This window comes from Salvelinus fontinalis, chromosome 33, assembly GCF_029448725.1.
Source record: "Salvelinus fontinalis isolate EN_2023a chromosome 33, ASM2944872v1, whole genome shotgun sequence".
Taxonomy (NCBI): domain Eukaryota; kingdom Metazoa; phylum Chordata; class Actinopteri; order Salmoniformes; family Salmonidae; genus Salvelinus; species Salvelinus fontinalis.
Window position 1 is genome coordinate 35,495,219 of NC_074697.1, and position 17,799 is coordinate 35,513,017.

General features: G+C 46.5%; 1 protein-coding gene across 4 annotated transcripts in view; it reads left to right on the forward strand.

Annotated features, from left to right (window-relative positions):
* The window catches only part of LOC129832130 (neurobeachin-like), a 319,438-nt gene that overhangs the window by 66,357 nt on the left and 235,282 nt on the right, over positions 1 to 17,799 (forward strand). For all 4 annotated transcript variants that reach the window (XM_055895922.1, XM_055895923.1, XM_055895924.1 and 1 more), the window contains exons 5-11: positions 1,270 to 1,391; positions 5,034 to 5,160; positions 10,766 to 10,885; positions 12,042 to 12,188; positions 13,519 to 13,716; positions 14,052 to 14,209; positions 16,921 to 17,029. In XM_055895922.1, the coding sequence (XP_055751897.1) occupies positions 1,270 to 1,391; positions 5,034 to 5,160; positions 10,766 to 10,885; positions 12,042 to 12,188; positions 13,519 to 13,716; positions 14,052 to 14,209; positions 16,921 to 17,029 (981 nt within the window). The remainder of the gene's footprint in view (positions 1 to 1,269; positions 1,392 to 5,033; positions 5,161 to 10,765; positions 10,886 to 12,041; positions 12,189 to 13,518; positions 13,717 to 14,051; positions 14,210 to 16,920; positions 17,030 to 17,799) is intronic.

Here is a 17,799-nt window from a genome sequence, read left to right on the forward strand (position 1 = left end):
GAGATATCCGCCATGTTGGAGTCAACATAAATCAGAAATAGCATTATAAATATTCACTTACCTTTGATGATCTTCATCAGAATGCACTCCCAGGAATCCCAGTTCCACAATAAATGTTTGTTTTGTTCGATAATGTCCATCATTTATGTCCAAATTCCTCCTCGCTGTTCGCGCGTTCAGTACACAATCTAAACTCACGATGCGCGTGCAAGTCCAGCGGAAAGTACGGACGAAAAGTACAAAGAGTTACAGTCCACAGAAACATGTCAAACGATGTATAGGATCAATCTTTAGGATGTTTTTAACATAAATCTTTAATAATGTTCCAACCAGAGAATTCCTTTGTCTTCAGAAATGCGGTGGAACGCAGCTAACTCTCACATGATGCATGGTCAGCGCATGGTCAGCTCGTGGCACTCTGGGAGAGACCTTACTCAATCTGCTCTCATTCGCCCCCACTTCATAGTAGACGCATCAAACACGGTTCTAAAGACCGTTGACATCTAGTGGAAGCCGTAGGAAGTGCAACATGACCCCATTTCCACTATAACTTGGATAAGCAAAGAGTTGAAATCCTACAAACATCAGATTTCCCACTTCCTGGTTGGATTTTTTCTCAGGTTTTTGCCTGCCATATGAGTTCTGTTATACTCACAGACATCATTCAAACAGTTTTAGAAACTTCAGAGTGTTTTTTATCTAAATCTATGCATATCCTAGGATCTGGGCCTGAGTAGCAGGCAGTTTACTCTGGGCTTGCTTTTCATCCGGATGTCAAAATACTGCCCCCTACCCCAAAGAAGTTAATCCAAGATGGCGTAGCATCTTGCCTTATTGCCTTACCTCCCTTTTTCTACTGTATTATTGACTGTATGTTTGTTTATTTCATGTGTAACTCTGTTGTTGTATGTGTCGAACTGCTTTGCTTTATCTTGGCCAGGTCGCAGTTGTTTATGAGAACTAGCATACCTGGTTAAATAAAGGTAAAATAAAAAAATATGGTAAAGCAGTCTGGTGCCTGACTGCACTGTCAATGGCGTGGTATGCACCCACTGGCTGATGCATGCAATGTCTAAGCAGGGGAACGGCTCCTAAATCTGCAAAAGAGTAATTCGTCTCCGTCCAGTTTTTGTCTTCATAGAGTCATCCATCCACCATCTAAAGAACCATCACATGACAGCAGTATGTTTGTTACTTTATTTGTTTTAGAGATAACGCTTCCTCTGGAGTCTATGATAAGTCTCTCTCTTTCTTTCTTTCTTTCTCCAGGCCATAGCGCTGCCTCCCATTGCTAAGTGGCCTTACCAGAACGGCTTCACTCTCAACACCTGGTTCAGAATGGACCCTCTAAACAACATCAATGTAGACAAAGACAAACCATATCTCTACTGGTGAGTAGTAGACATATAAACCATATCTCTACTGGTGAGTAGTAGACATATAAACTATATCTCTACTGGTGAGTAGTACATATAAACTATATCTCTACTGGTGAGTAGTACATATAAACCATATCTCTACTGGTGAGTAGTAGACATATAAACCATATCTCTACTGGTGAGTAGTACATATAAACCATATCTCTACTGGTGAGTAGTACATATAAACTATATCTCTACTGGTGAGTAGTAGACATATAAACCATATCTCTACTGGTGAGTAGTAGACATATAAACTATATCTCTACTGGTGAGTAGTAGACATATAAACCATATCTCTACTGGTGAGTAGTACATATAAACTATATCTCTACTGGTGAGTAGTACATATAAACCATATCTCTACTGGTGAGTAGTACATATAAACTGTATCTCTACTGGTGAGTAGTACATATAAACCATATCTCTACTGGTGAGTAGTACATATAAACCGTATCTCTACTGGTGAGTAGTACATATAAACTATATCTCTACTGGTGAGTAGTACATATAAACCATATCTCTACTGGTGAGTAGTACATATAAACCATATCTCTACTGGTGAGTAGTACATATAAACCATATCTCTACTGGTGAGTAGTACATATAAACTATATCTCTACTGGTGAGTAGTAGACATATAAACCATATCTCTACTGGTGAGTAGTACATATAAACCATATCTCTACTGGTGAGTAGTACATATAAACTATATCTCTACTGGTGAGTAGTAGACATATAAACCATATCTCTACTGGTGAGTAGTACATATAAACCATATCTCTACTGGTGAGTAGTACATATAAACTATATCTCTACTGGTGAGTAGTAGACATATAAACCATATCTCTACTGGTGAGTAGTACATATAAACTATATCTCTACTGGTGAGTAGTACATATAAACTGTATCTCTACTGGTGAGTAGTACATATAAACTATATCTCTACTGGTGAGTAGTACATATAAACCATATCTCTACTGGTGAGTAGTACATATAAACTATATCTCTACTGGTGAGTAGTACATATAAACCATATCTCTACTGGTGAGTAGTACATATAAACTATATCTCTACTGGTGAGTAGTACATATAAACTATATCTCTACTGGTGAGTAGTACATATAAACTATATCTCTACTGGTGAGTAGTACATATAAACCATATCTCTACTGGTGAGTAGTACATATAAACTATATCTCTACTGGTGAGTAGTACATATAAACCATATCTCTACTGGTGAGTAGTACATATAAACCATATCTCTACTGGTGAGTAGTACATATAAACCATATCTCTACTGGTGAGTAGTACATATAAACTATGTCTCTACTGGTGAGTAGTACATATAAACCATATCTCTACTGGTGAGTAGTACATATAAACTATATCTCTACTGGTGAGTAGTACATATAAACTATATCTCTACTGGTGAGTAGTACATATAAACCATATCTCTACTGGTGAGTATCATTAGCAAAGCCAACCTGGTTGAAACCTCTGAGATCTAAGCTGTTGTCCTTTTCACCAGTACCCAAACAGTCCCCCCACCTGTTGCACTGACCTACTGGGCAAAAACTGGTTCAATTGACATTGTCTGTACATCATTTCAACAAAACAATTCAAAGTGATGCCGTTGAATCAACATGGAAAATTGATTGGATTTGCAAAAAGTAAATAACGTAAGAGAATTTAATATTTTTTCCACCCAACTTTTAACCTAAATCCAAAGATTTTTTGTTGTTGTTGAATTCAGTTAGTTGACCACTCAAATGTAAATCAAAACTAGACGTTGAACTGATGTCTGCCCAGTGGGGACCCAGTAACTTTTAGTGTTTGACCTTTGACCTTCCCTCCAAATCAGTAAACAGATTATGACCACAAGTTGTATTTAATTTCATCCACTTTTCAAGGTTTCAAGTTTATAAGCAGCTCTGTCTGAAGACTCCATTCCTCCTGATGATGTAGTGCAGTATAAAGGAGTAATGAGTTCTGATTAGGGTGATTAAAACCAGCCCAGGTCTGAACTGTGGAGGCTGGTACAAGCTTGTGTGTGTGTACAGGCTGGGATCAGAGGCAGGCTGCAGAGGGAGGAACAGAGACAGGGTATATGGGCTGTAAGGGGGAGGTACAATGGTAACGACTATTAATGTAGACTCTAATGTCTGGCCACCACAGCCCACGTCTGGTGGTGCATTGTGGGTAATTAACAGAGAGATCAATAGCCTCAAGAGAAGAGTTTATCAACCACTACTCCAGATAGATAGGGAGAGGAGTTCCTAGAGAGGAGAGGAGAGGACTGGAGAGGAGTATAAGGAGGAGAGGGATGAGATGAAAGGGATAGGAGAGTAGTGGAGAGGAGAGGAACAGTCAATGAGAGAGGGAGTGGGAGAGAATGTGAGAGAGAGTGGGAGAGAATGTGAGAGAGAGTGGGAGAGAATGTGAGAGGGAGTGGGAGAGAATGTGAGAGGGAGTGGGAGAGAATGTGAGTGGGAGAGAATGTGAGAGGGAGTGGGAGAGAATGTGAGAGGGAGTGGAAGAGAATGTGAGAGGGAGTGGGAGAGAATGTGAGAGGGAGTGGGAGAGAATGTGAGAGGGAGTGGGAGTGGGAGAGAATGTGAGAGGGAGTGGGAGTGGGAGAGAATGTGAGAGGGAGTGGGATAGAATGTGAGAGTGAATGTGAGAGGTAGTGGGAGAGAATGTGAGAGGGAGTGGGAGAGAATGTGAGAGGGAGTGGGAGAGAATGTGAGAGGGAGTGGGGGAGAATGTGAGAGGGAGTGGGGGAGAATGTGAGAGGGAGTGGGAGAGGTAGTGGGAGAGAATGTGAGAGGGAGTGGGAGAGAATGTGAGAGTGAATGTGAGAGGTAGTGGGAGAGAATGTGGGAGAGAATGTGAGAGGGAGTGGGATAGAATGTGAAAGGGAGTGGGAGAGAATGTGAAAGGGAGTGGGAGAGAATGTGAAAGGGAGTGGGAGAGAATGTGAGAGGGAGTGGGAGAGAATGTGAGAGGGAGTGGGAGAGAATGTGAGAGGGAGTGGGAGAGAATGTGAGAGGGAGTGGGAGAGAATGTGAGAGGGAGTGGGAGAGAATGTGAGAGGGAGTGGGAGAGAATGTGAGAGGGAGTGGGAGAGAATGTGAGAGGGAGTGGGAGAGAATGTGAGAGGGAGTGGGAGAGAATGTGAGAGGGAGTGGGAGAGAGTGGGAGAGGGGGTGGGGGAGAGGGGGTGGGAGAGAGTGGGAGAGGGGGTGGGAGAGAGTGGGAGAGGGGGTGGGAGGGAGTGGGAGAGGGGGTGGGAGAGAATGTGCGAGGGAGTGGGAGAGAATGTGAGAGGGAGTGGGAGAGAGAGGGCAAGGTAAAGAGAGGAATGACCAGAGTGGAAAAGTTATCATTTAATTAGTCAGAAACAGACACAATAGTTACTATCATTATCCTTCTGCTGTGGATTGTATTTGGTTGACATAAACCTGATAGATACATGATAATCATTACTTCAGTGAGAGAAAGGCATTATTTTTCCTGAGTATCTACAATGTGAAACTTCAAGTCGAGGGAGCCAATCTGAAATTAGAAATGTAATGTTCGCACCTCGTAATTTTGATACTGTTTCTTTTACAGCTTTCGCACCAGTAAAGGAATCGGCTACTCTGCACATTTCGTGGGCAACTGTCTGATCGTGACGTCGCTGAAGTCTAAAGGCAAAGGCTTCCAGCACTGTGTCAAATATGACTTTCAACCTAGGAAGGTAAGAGATGCTTTAAATCAAATTCTATTGGTCACATACACATGGTTAGCAGATGTTATTGCGAGTGTAGCGAAATGCTTGTGCTTCTAGTTCCGACAATGTAGCATTATCAACAAGTAATCTAACAATTCCACAACAACTACCTAATACACACAAATCTAAGTAAAGGAATGGAAAAGTAATATGTACATGTAAATATATGGATGAGCAATGACCGAGTGGTATATGCAAGATGCAATAGATGTTATAGAATACAGTATATACATGAGATGAGTAATGCAAGTTATGTAAACGTCATTATTAAAGTGACATTAATAAAGTGACTAGTGATCCATTTGTTAGTGGCCAATGATTTAAAGTCTGTATGTAGACAGCAGCCTCTCTGTGTCAGTGATGGAAGAGATATAAGCTGTTTTTCAGTCTCTTGGTGCCAGCTTTGATGCAGCTGTACTGACCTCGCCTTCTGGATGATAGCGGGGTGAACAGGCAGTGGCTCGGGTGGTTGTTGTCCTTGATTATCTTTTTGACCTTCCTGAGACATTGGATGCTGTAGGTATCTTGGAGGGCAGGTAGTTTGCCCCCAGTGATGCGTTGGGCAGACCGTACCACCCTCTGGAGAGCCCTGCGGTTGTGGGTGGTGCAGTTGCCGTTCCAGGCGGTTATACAGCCCGACAGGATGCTCTAAATTGTGCATCTGTAACAGTTTGTGAGGGATTTAGGTGACAAGCCATATTTCTTCAGCCTCCTGCTTTGATGGACGTCACTGTGCTTGCTTAATTGTACCATCTGAAACCGATACCAGAACCAGGGACCTCTGGCTTGCAAACAGACGTGACTGCCCTCCTGAAACGTTCTTAGCCCCTTGTGTCACCGAAAAGGTAGCAGTTCAGCCATGCAAGTGGAAACTACAAGGGTGACCAGGTTTCATCTGTTACCCTGCTAGTGATCAATGGTCAGTGTGCTTTTACCAGTCTACAGGTCACATAGCTGATGATCAGTAGAGTGCTTATGTAGCAGTGCGCAGGTCCCATATGTGAGTGATGGTGTGTTGAGGTGCTGCTCTATAGGACTGTATTGATCTGGTCAGTATGTTATGAATGAGGCCTGACCACCAGCTTGTTGCCATGTGGGTACGATCAGGAAAATCCCTTAATGATCTCTGTGGTCATATGTATCAAGCGTTTTAGGCTGTGTTTACACAGCCACCCTACCCAAATCAGATTTTCTTTCTGTATCCAATCTTTTTTTCTGACTGTCCACACTCAATGTGACCCATATCAGATTTGCGCATTCACACCGATGTAGCCTCTGAAGTAGCACACAGATTTAATGCTCATTTCCTGTCACTTTTCCTTTACATGTAGGGGTGGTGGTCATGGTTCAGCAGGTCTTGTGCAAAAAACCCACCGCAGAGCAAAAAAAGATCTGATCTGACTCTCCTCAGACCAGAGAGAGAGAACATCATTACCTGTTCTGTTTAACACTCCCGCAGGAACCTCCTCACAGGAGCAGCTGGGTGTACAGTGAGATGAGATGAGGGAGTGTAATGTATCTTGGGATGTCTGACACCCTACCTGTCTCTGTCCCAGTAGAGATAACAGGCTGGTTCAAGGCTCAAGGCTTCTGTCAGACAATTACAGCCTTCGGTTAAATAGCTGTCAGTAACCATGGTGTTTCTGACATGACACCTTATTCTATACATAGTGCACTACTACAGTATGCACGGCATTATGTTCCCCCTCTCGTCCTCTCCTCTCTGCACCATGTCAGCGTTTCTAGTCGTGAAGTCATCAGTGATCATTAAAAAAGAGGGCAGACTTTGATCTAAAGATATCCTCAAATCAATGATCTGTTCTCCTGGTGATTAAAAGTGATCTTAAAGGGGGTATTGCCTCTTAATTGTCAACTGGTGTAATCTGATCCACTCTGCCATAGTCATGTTAATGATGTGTTTACATTCTGTTGATCTGCAGTAGATCAACATAGTGAGGGTTGCAGCTGTAACTGCTTCATTTAAAGCCTTACATTGAGATGCTCCGTGTACAGGTTAGATTTCTGTATGTATCAGAGAAACCTGTATGGTCTGGAATACTGTGTTGTCTATACCATGCAGAATGTATGGGTAACGGTATGGTTTGTAATACTGTGTTATCTATGCATTAGGCCTGTGTATTAATGCTATTGTCTCTGCAATATGTATGAGATCAGAGCTACTGAATCACATGATCCTATTTGGTCTCTAGATGATCTGGGTGACTGCAATGCTGTATCGGTGTTCCTCCCCCTCTTCATACGAAGAGGAGGAGTAGTGATTCGACCAACATGCAGCGGGTTGTGAATACATAATGATACTTTATTAACCAGACGAAACTAAACACACGAAGAACACTTGATAATTTTACAAAACGAAGTAGACAGACCTGAACGAGAGTACTTACATAAAACACGAAGCACGTAGGAACAGGTACAGACTATAACAAACGAACGAACAAACGCTACAGTCCCGTGTGGTACGCAGACACAAACACGGACGACAATCACCCACAAACAAACAGTGAGAACAACCTACCCTAATATGACTCTCAATCAGAGGAAATGAAAAACACCTGCCTCTAATTGAGAGCCATATTAGGTCACCCTTAAACAAACATAGAAACAGAAAACATAGACTGCCCACCCAAAACTCACGCCCTGACCATCAAACACATACAAAACAACAGAAAACAGGTCAGGAACGTGACAGAACCCCCCCTCAAGGTGCGAACACTGGGCGCACCCCTAAAACTCAAGGGGAGGGTCTGGGTGGGCATCTGTCCGCGGTGGCGGCTCCGGCGGTGGACGAGGACACCACTCCACCACTGTCTTTGTCCCCCTCCTTAGCGTCCTTTGAGTGGCGACCCTCGCCCACGACCATGGTCCAGGAACCTTCACTAAGGCCCCTCCTACATAGAGGAGACAGCTCAGGACAGAGAGGTAGCTCAGGACAGAGAGGTAGCTCAGGACAGAGAGGTAGCTCAGGACAGAGAGGTAGCTCAGGACAGAGAGGTAGCTCAGGACAGAGAGGTAGCTCAGGACAGAGAGGTAGCTCCGGACAGAGAGGTAGCTCCGGACAGAGGGACAACTCTGTACTAATGGTAGCTCCGGACTGGGTGGCAGCTCATGACTGGGTGGCAGCTCATGACTGGAGGGCGGCTCATGACTGGAGGGCGGCTCATGACTGGAGGGCGGCTCATGACTGGAGGGCGGCTCATGACTGGAGGGCGGCTCATGACTGGAGGGCGGCTCATGACTGGAGGGCGGCTCATGACTGGAGGGCGGCTCATGACTGGAGGGCGGCTCATGACTGGAGGGCGGCTCATGACTGGAGGGCGGCTCATGACTGGAGGGCGGCTCATGACTGGAGGGCGGCTCATGACTGGAGGGCGGCTCATGACTGGAGGGCGGCTCATGACTGGAGGGCGGCTCATGACTGGTGGGCGGCTCATGACTGGTGGGCGGCTCATGACTGGTTGGCGGCTCTGGCAGCTCCTGACTGGCTGGCGGCTCTGGCAGCTCCTGACTGGCTGGCGGCTCTGGCAGCTCCTGACTGGCTGGCGGATCTGGCAGCTCCTGACTGACGGACGGCTCTAGCGGCTCCTGACTGACGGACGGCTCTAATGGCTCGGGACAGACGGGTGGCTCAGACGGCGCTGGGCAGACGGACGGCTCAGACGGCGCTGGGCAGACGGACGGCTCAGACGGCGCTGGGCAGACGGACGGCTCAGACGGCGCTGGGCAGACGGACGGCTCAGACGGCGCTGGGCAGACGGATGGCTCAGACGGCGCTGGGCAGACAGGCAGTGCAGAAGGCGTTGGACAGATGGCCGACTCTGCCCTGCTGAGGCGCACAGTAGGCCTGGTGCGTGGTGCCGGAACTGGAGGTACCGGGATGACGGCACGCACTTCAAGGCTAGTGCGGGGAGCAGGGACAGGGCACACTGACCTCTCGAAGCGCACTATAGGCCTGGTGCGTGGTACCGGAACTGGAGGTACCGGGCTGAGGGCACGCACCTCAGGACGAGTGCGGGGAGAAGGAACAGTGCGTACAGGGCTCTGGAGACGCACAGGTGGCTTAGTGCGTGGTGCCGTACCTGGAGGCACTGGGCTGGAGACACGCACCATAGGGAGAGTGCGTGGAGGAGGAACAGGGCTCTGGAAACGCACTGGAAGCCTGGTGCGTGGTGTAGGCACTGGTGGTACTGAGCTGAGGGCACGCACATCATGGCGAGTACGGGGAGAAAGAACAGTGCGTACAGGGCTCTGGAGACGCACATAAGGCTTGGTGCGTGGTGCCAGCACTGGTGGTACTAGGCTGGAGACACGCACCTCAGGGCTAGAGCGGGGAGCAGTAACAGGACGCACAGGACTCTGGAGACGCACAGGAGGCTTGGTGCGTGGTGTAGGCACTGTCTTAACCAGACGGCTAGCACGCACCTCAGGACGAGTATGGAGAGCGGTACCCAGTGACATCAACTCACCAATACGTTCATTCGGACGGATGCCGTGCCTCATGCACCAAACCAGTACATCCCTCATAACTTTCTCCTTCAATTTCTCCATTAGCTCCTTTACTGTCTCTGCGTTACTCACCTCCAACTCCGCCCTCACCGGCTCCTTATGTAAAGCAGGAGGAGTAGGCTCAAGTCCCCTGACTGACCCAACTATATTCCCCGAGAGCCCCCCCCCAAGAAATTTTTGGGTTTGACTCACGGGCTTCCAGCCTTGTTTCCGTGCTGCATCCTCATATCGCCGCCTCTCCGCTTTCGCTGCCTCCAGCTCCGCTTTGGGGCGGCGACACTCCTCTGGTTCTGCCCAGGGTCCTTCTCCGTCTAAGATCTCTTCCCATGTCCAATCCTCCTTGACCCACTGCGGCTGTCGTTGCTGTCCGTTAACCCGCTGCTTGATCTGGGTTTGGTGGGTGATTCTGTAACGGTGTTCCTCCCCCTCTTCATACGAAGAGGAGGAGTAGTGATTCGACCAACATGCAGCGGGTTGTGAATACATAATGATACTTTATTAACAAGACGAAACTAAACACACGAAGAACACTTGATAATTTTACAAAACAACAAAACGAAGTAGACAGACCTGAACGAGAGTACTTACATAAAACACGAAGCACGTAGGAACAGGTACAGACTATAACAAACAAACGAACAAACGCTACAGTCCCGTGTGGTACACAGACACGGACGACAATCACCCACAAACAAACAGTGAGAACAACCTACCTTAATATGACTCTCAATCAGAGGAAATGAAAAACACCTGCCTCTAATTGAGAGCCATATTAGGTCACCCTTAAACAAACATAGAAACAGAAAACATAGACTGCCCACCCAAAACTCACGCCCTGACCATCAAACACATACAAAACAACAGAAAACAGGTCAGGAACGTGACAAATGCAAACACTATATGTAGTGTATAAAACCCTGTTCATACAGTGGGATTGAATGGGTTGTAGTTTCTAGTGCATCCACACTCACTCACTCACGCTCACTCACTCACTCACTCACTCACTCACTCACTCACTCACTCACTCACTCTCCTCTCTGTGTTTCAGTGGTACATGATCAGCATCGTCCATATCTACAACCGCTGGAGGAACAGTGAGATCCGTTGCTATGTCAACGGTCAGCTGGTCTCCTATGGCGACATGGCCTGGCACGTCAACACCAACGATGTGAGAATGAGCCTCATTGCTGGTTGATTGATGCTTGATTGATTGATTGACTGACTCCCCTGTCACTGTTCCTTCCTGTAGTGAGCCCTCTGCAAGGTCGTGTTCAGTAAGGCACACAGGCACATTTTGAACAGTTTTGGAAAAAAAAATGATTGGACAAGTGGAGCAATTACCTGTTTCATTCTGTTTTCTTCCCCACTTCCCCACTGAGCTGCATTTTCAAAGCTCCTATTTGCATAACCATTTCAGTGAGATGTTTGAAGAGAGGAAGATGGTAGAAGAAGAGACAGGAAGGGAGGACCACAAAGGCTGCTATCTACAGAGTTGGGGAGGGATGGGGTGTGCGTGGTGTATATTATTCTAACACACTTCTACAAGGCAGGGGTTACAGGTATAGGTTTACAAGGACAGACACACACACACACACACACACACACACACACACACACACACACACACACACACACACACACACACACGTCTCTGGTGAAAGGTAGTGCAATAAATAGGGAATAGAGTACCATTTAGGATGCAGACCTAAGTGTCTGTCAGCCTTCCCTCCTCTCTGAGTGACAATCTATTAGAGGCCCTGTGAATCATGCACTCTCATAATTATCCTATTTGCCCATTCTAAAGCTGTCATTTTTGGGGGGTCTGTTAATTGCTCTGCTACTCAGCTGTGTTTGAAGGTTGGATGATACTTCCCCTGTCCGAGTCTGCTGGATGTGTTAAAGGACATGGCCCAATCCTCTCGTCCATTACAGACACCAGGAAGCATGGAAGAAATCCAATTAGCCAGACACTGTGTGTGTGTGTGTGTGTGTGTGTGTGTGTGTGTGTGTGTGTGTGTGTGTGTGTGTGTGTGTGTGTGTGTGTGTGTGTGTGTGTGTGTGTGTGTGTGTGTGTGTGTGTGTGTGTGTGTGTGTGTGTGTGTGTGTGTGTGTGTGTGTGTGTGTGTGTGTGTGTGTGTGTGTGTGTGTGCGAGAGAGAGAGATCATATTGTGGTTTATATTTGACCGTTATATATATATATATCTGTCTTCGTCTCATTGTACAGAGTTATGATAGGCCCTCTCTCTGTCTTCTCCCGCTACAGAGCTATGATAAATCCCCTGCTCTGTGTGCCCGTGTACTGACCTCTCCTCTCCCTCTACAGAGTTATGATAAGTGCTTCCTGGGTTCGTCGGAGACAGCTGATGCTAACAGGGTGTTCTGTGGTCAGCTGGGGGCCATCTATGTGTTCTCTGAGGCTCTCAACCCAGCTCAGATATTTGCCATTCATCAGCTGGGAGCGGGCTATAAGGTACGTACTGGACTGCCTGAATTAGGTTACTGATAGGTTAGGATAGGATTCACTTTAATGGTACATGCACACAGCCTGCTACACCTGCCAATCTGTGAAAACAATGCTGCTTGCTACAATTCCCTGTTCACTGATTCCTTGTTCTCTCTATCCAAATGGCTATGCTTGCATGTGCCCTAACACTGTATACCCTGCATGTACTGTGTTCTGTTCTCTGGCTGCCCCTGAAACTATGGTTTGGACTGTTCAGGCCAACCTGAAAGCTGTGTCTGTTGTTAATCAAGTGTAGGTTGGTACCATAGTTATTCATAGCCTGTCTCATCCAGTCTCTGGCCTTAGTCATGCACCTTGTTTTCCATGTAATTGTCTCTGTGAGGTAATGGTTATAATGAATGGTGATTCATATTGATGATAACGATAGCTGGTTAGTGACTGAGGTGTTTAGAAAAGGCCTCATTATAATCTCAGTCAGTTGAGTCTCACAGAGAGGGAAGTCTAACAGGGTCTAGGAGACACCCGCATACGGGACAGTCTGGGGGAAGGGGGGGGGGAAGGGGGGGTCTGTAGAGGCCTGCAGACCTACTCTACCAGGTCCCAGGAGGTTGTTAACTAGAGGTCCTGGGATCATACTAGTCCCATTGTGTGTCTGGTCTACTGAGCCCGGTCTACTCTGCTTGTTATCTCAGCAATCTACATCTCTTTCCAATAGAGAGGGGCTCCACGAGGGAGTGGCACATTGAAGGCTGATAGACCCTGCATGGTGCTACAGTCACCTATGGTGTATCTCTACAGTGAGACGTAGGCTAGACAGTATAGTTGATCTTCTCAGGGAGGCAGAACAACTGAGCTCCATTACTTTGAATGGTTTCAGGGAAGCTCTAGAATTCAGAACTGTAGGTCTCATCTCTCCCCATCTGAATCACATGTCTGTAGCTAGAAGAGGGATGTATCTCGCCTCTCATCACTCCTCTATGTCTGTGGCCGTTCATTCATTATTCACACCTCCGTTTAGAGGACATTCCTGATTTCCCGATTAATAGCATTCCAATTGATGATGCGTTGATTGATTTATTGAGCTCCTCTCTCACCTGCCATCCTTAATGGATTGATTACATTAAGACTGAGTGACTCATTTATCGATCAGCATCATGTTCCATTAAAATATGAATATGACACTACTGCTGCTGAGAGTTTAGTAGAGGAATGAGCTGTCATGATACCATACCTTATCACGTCTCTCTTCTCTCTCTCCTCCCACTCGCTGTCTGTCCTCATCTTTCTGCCTCTCTCCCGATCTTCCTCTCTCTCTCTATTCCTCCCCTCTCTGCAGAGTACGTTTAAGTTTAAGTCGGAGAGTGACATCCACCTGGCGGAGCACCATAAGCAGGTCCTGTATGATGGGAAGCTGGCCAGCTCCATCTCCTTCACCTACAACGCCAAGGCTACAGACGCCCAGCTCTGCCTGGAGTCATCGCCCAAGGAGAACGCCTCCATCTTCGTCCACTCACCCCACGCCCTTATGCTACAGGTTAGTCTCACTACATGTCCTTATAATAAACGTACAGATGCCGTCAAATATATTGGCACCATTGCACTTTACAATGCAATACAATACAGTGCAATGGAGCAGAATGATCTGTTTTCTCTTTCCAAAAACTTTGAATGGCTATTTTTACCCAAAAGGTTTTTGAATTTCAACTTATTTTAGAAGAAATAGTGAACCTTGCAAGGGTGCCAATATATTTGACCGCAACTGTAAGTCTCACCCCATGTCCTTATGAAATAGGTTAGTCTCGTCTCATGTCCTTTTAATCCACATATAATGAAGTTACCGTAAACTAACACTGTATTGTTCCCTGGTAGGATGTGAAGGCCATAGTGACCCACTCCATCCACAGTGCCATCCACTCTATAGGAGGAATCCAGGTGCTGTTCCCGCTCTTCTCCCAGCTGGACTACCATCAACCCAACGACCAGTACAACTACCAGCACCATGAGACCCAGCTGGAGACTACCGTCTGGTAAGTATCTGTCCCTTTGTCCTGTCTCTGTCCCCTTTCCCCTGTTCCTTTTCTCCACTCTGGGGACTCCCATGTGGTAAGTATTTGTCCTTTCTCTGTCACCTGTCCCCGGTCCCTTTTCCCTATCTGAGGACTACAATCTGGTGAGTACAGGAAGTTTCATCAAGTGAGGGTCTGAGTCTTCTACTATGAGAATGCTGAGAATCAACGTTCTAATTTACTCTTCCCTGCTGATCCTTGTCCTGAAGGTCCAGCGTTGTCCTTGTCAGAGCCCCCCACCGAGCCCTGTTCCAATCAGAGCTCTGCCATAATCCTGATTTAGCTCAGTGACAGAGACCACACTGGGGAGATGCACACACAGCAGCTCTGAGCCCGGCTCTGCTCTGCCTAGGGCCCTTTCTCTGGTGCAGGCAGGGGCTAAGCCTGCTGGGTAGTGTAGTCCCAGCCCTGAGTTAAGCCTGCTGGGTAGTGTTCCAACCCATACCGGCCATGCCAGCTAGTGAACTCTGAGTAACTGTAGTGGTTCTGCTGCCTGTTCCGATGAGTCTACCTCTAAACTAACTGATGACTCATGTTGGTCCTCAGCATCTTCAGCAGGTACTGCAGTGTAACAGATGATGTGTGTTTTCAGAAGGTATCTGAGAGAGGATTTGTGTAATTAGTATACTCTGGGGATGAATCAAGGTACAGATAGTGTGTCTGATGTAGTTTATCTTACTCCATAATAATGTATAGAAATGCTATAGGCTGTTAAGCATATCCGAAGGATATAGCAAGATAGCGAGTCTTCGTATCACCACATGGAATACTATAATTACATGTGGCTGTCTAAGGTAACCATTATGCAATTCCTGATTTTACGGATACAATGAGCTAATTCTTTACCATCAACGTTTCAGCATCTATAAATTGAGTTTGCATCCCTTTGTTAAGGCTAAGTTAGGACCCAAACATATACTCTGGGTTGTGTAATTAACTCTACAATTTAGGATTTACCAATAGTCCTACTAAATTGTGAACGTAAATTAAATTAAACAGTTAATCTATAAATGAGGAATGCACTTACTCAAATCAGATGTATTAGTCACAAATGAATTCACTCAAACACTCAAAGCAACTAGTGTACATGATACAGAATTAAACAGAGTAAATGTCTACCACAAATAGACGTACATCTTTACATGGGTGTTTTAGATTCTACTTTTTATTTTAGAGGTTATTCTGTCTGTACACACATGGAGCTTGCAAACAAGGTCTCGATGAACCTAAAGAGACTCCGACCTTTTATCCTTATATAAACTGAAACTCACCCCCCAACAAGGGCATCATACCCGGATTCTAATCTAGTTATGAAACTCATAGATGTCAATGTAACGACAGGACTCCAGGAAGCTGCCCATCTGATAAGCGATCAGCCCATCATACAATTCTGACCAGTCTCTCTGAAAAGACATCAACCAGAACACGTACTGTACAACAAGACATATCAAACTGAAAGCGGATTAGCGAGTGTCATAGAGAGCCTCTGTCAGACTGCCAAGACACGGTCACTCTGTCAGGACAGGCTTTAACTGAGAGACTCACTACAAAGACAGTAGCTGACCGCAATGCAGAAGTAAACAGCCCCTCCACTTCTTCTCAGAGAACACCATGTCTTTAGGATTAGAGGCTGATAAAAGGACTAGCAGATGGGCTGGGGCTAGAAGATGAGGTTTGTAGCTGGGGCTAGAAGATGAGGTTTGTAGCTGGGGCTAGGAGATGAGGCTGGGGCTAGGAGATGAGACTAGGAGAGAAGGCAGGGGCTAGGAGAGAAGGCTGGGGCTATGTAGGAGAGAAGGCTGGGGCTATGTAGGAGAGAAGGCTGGGACTAAGAGATTAGGCTGGGAGCTGGGGCTAGGAGAGAAGGCTGGGGCTAGAGGAGATGCCTGGGGCTAGGAGATTAGGCTGGGAGCTGGGGCTAGGAGAGAAGGCTGGGGCTAGAGGAGATGGCTGGGGCTAGGAGATGAGGCTGGGAGCTGGGGCTGGGGCTAGGATAGAAGGCTGGGGCTAGGAGATGAGGCTGGGGCTAGAGGAGATGGCTGAGGCTAGGAGATGAGGCTGGGAGCTGGGGCTAGGACTAGGAGAGAAGGCTGGGGCTAGAAAAGAAGTTGGGGGCTAGGAGATGAGGCTGGGAGCTTGGGCTAGGAGATGAGACTGGGGCTAGAGGAGGTGGCTGAGGCTAGGAGATGAGGCTGGGAGCTGGGGCTGGGGCTACGAGATTAGGCTGGGGCTAGAGGAGATGGCTGGGGCTAGGAGATGAGGCTGGGAGCTGGGGCTAGGAGATGAGGCTGGGAGCTGGGGCTAGGAGATGAGGCTGGGAGCTGGGGGGTTAGGATCTACAGTCTCCAGCTGATTGCTGATTTCCTCAGAAGATGAAGATATTCTCCTCTGTCTATCTCCAATTCTGCTGCTGCCTTATAAAATGTTCCCTTTCTACTACCTGACTGTTAGGATCTTAGAGGAACAGGGTTTACCTAAAGATGGTAGAGGAGCATCTACACTAGTGAGACACAAACAGCCTTAGGACCACCATAATGTATGACATAATGGTGGTATTTAACAGTGGAGGAGTAATTTATCTGTATTTTGACACATTTAGCTGTTTATGTCAGCACACTTGCACACCACCTGATGTATGTGTCTGTTTCCTTATAAACCTGTGTGTGTTGCAGTGCCACCCTCCTGGTGTTCCTCGTTGACCTGTTGAAGAGCTCGGTGGCGATGCAGGAACAGATGCTGGGAGGGAAAGGATTCCTTGTAATCGGGTTTCTGTTGGAGAAGGTAGAAACTCTAACCTAAACCCTATAACACGCTGGAGATAAGGCATAGTCTCTTTGTCATCTTCAATTTTTTTTATGTATTGACTGCTTTGCTGTGATGTTGTGGCTACAGTATATGGGTTTTTAATAATCTAATCAATTAAATCAATCAAAATCAATTAAATCAATACATCATACGTTGTACCTCAAATAGCACGCTATTCCCCATTATAGTACACTATGTTAGAACAAAGCTACAGGGTGTGGGTTGGCCGAATAGGGCTCTGGTCAAAAGGTAGTGCACTACATAGGTAGTAGAGTGCAATTTCAGTTTACCCGTTCTTACTTCCTATGGTGTGCCTGGCAACAGCTGATGACAGTTATTTAAAGATATTCTCCTTTCAACCAATGTCCCTCAATATTTTCTTTAGTTCAAAAGCCTCTTTACTCCTCACTCTGGGCAAAGGATATCAGAGGAGGACCAGAAATAGATCCATGGTTCTGAAACAGACAGGGACACAACAGGGCATCAGCCAACCAGTCAGACAGACTCTTTAATGCTGTTTGAAACATGGAGCCCAGTAGCCCTCAGATGGATAGGATCAAACCACAGATCAAAGAACAGAGCAGAGAGGCACAGAGGTGAGGAAGAGATTTGGAAGAAGAATCCACTTTCTGTTTTGAAGGGTATGTAGCCTCACTGCTTCCCCAGCCAGCCGCTGTCAGGCTGTGTCCTAAATGGCATCCTATTCCCGACATAGTCCACTTCTTTTGACCAGAGCCCTATGGGCC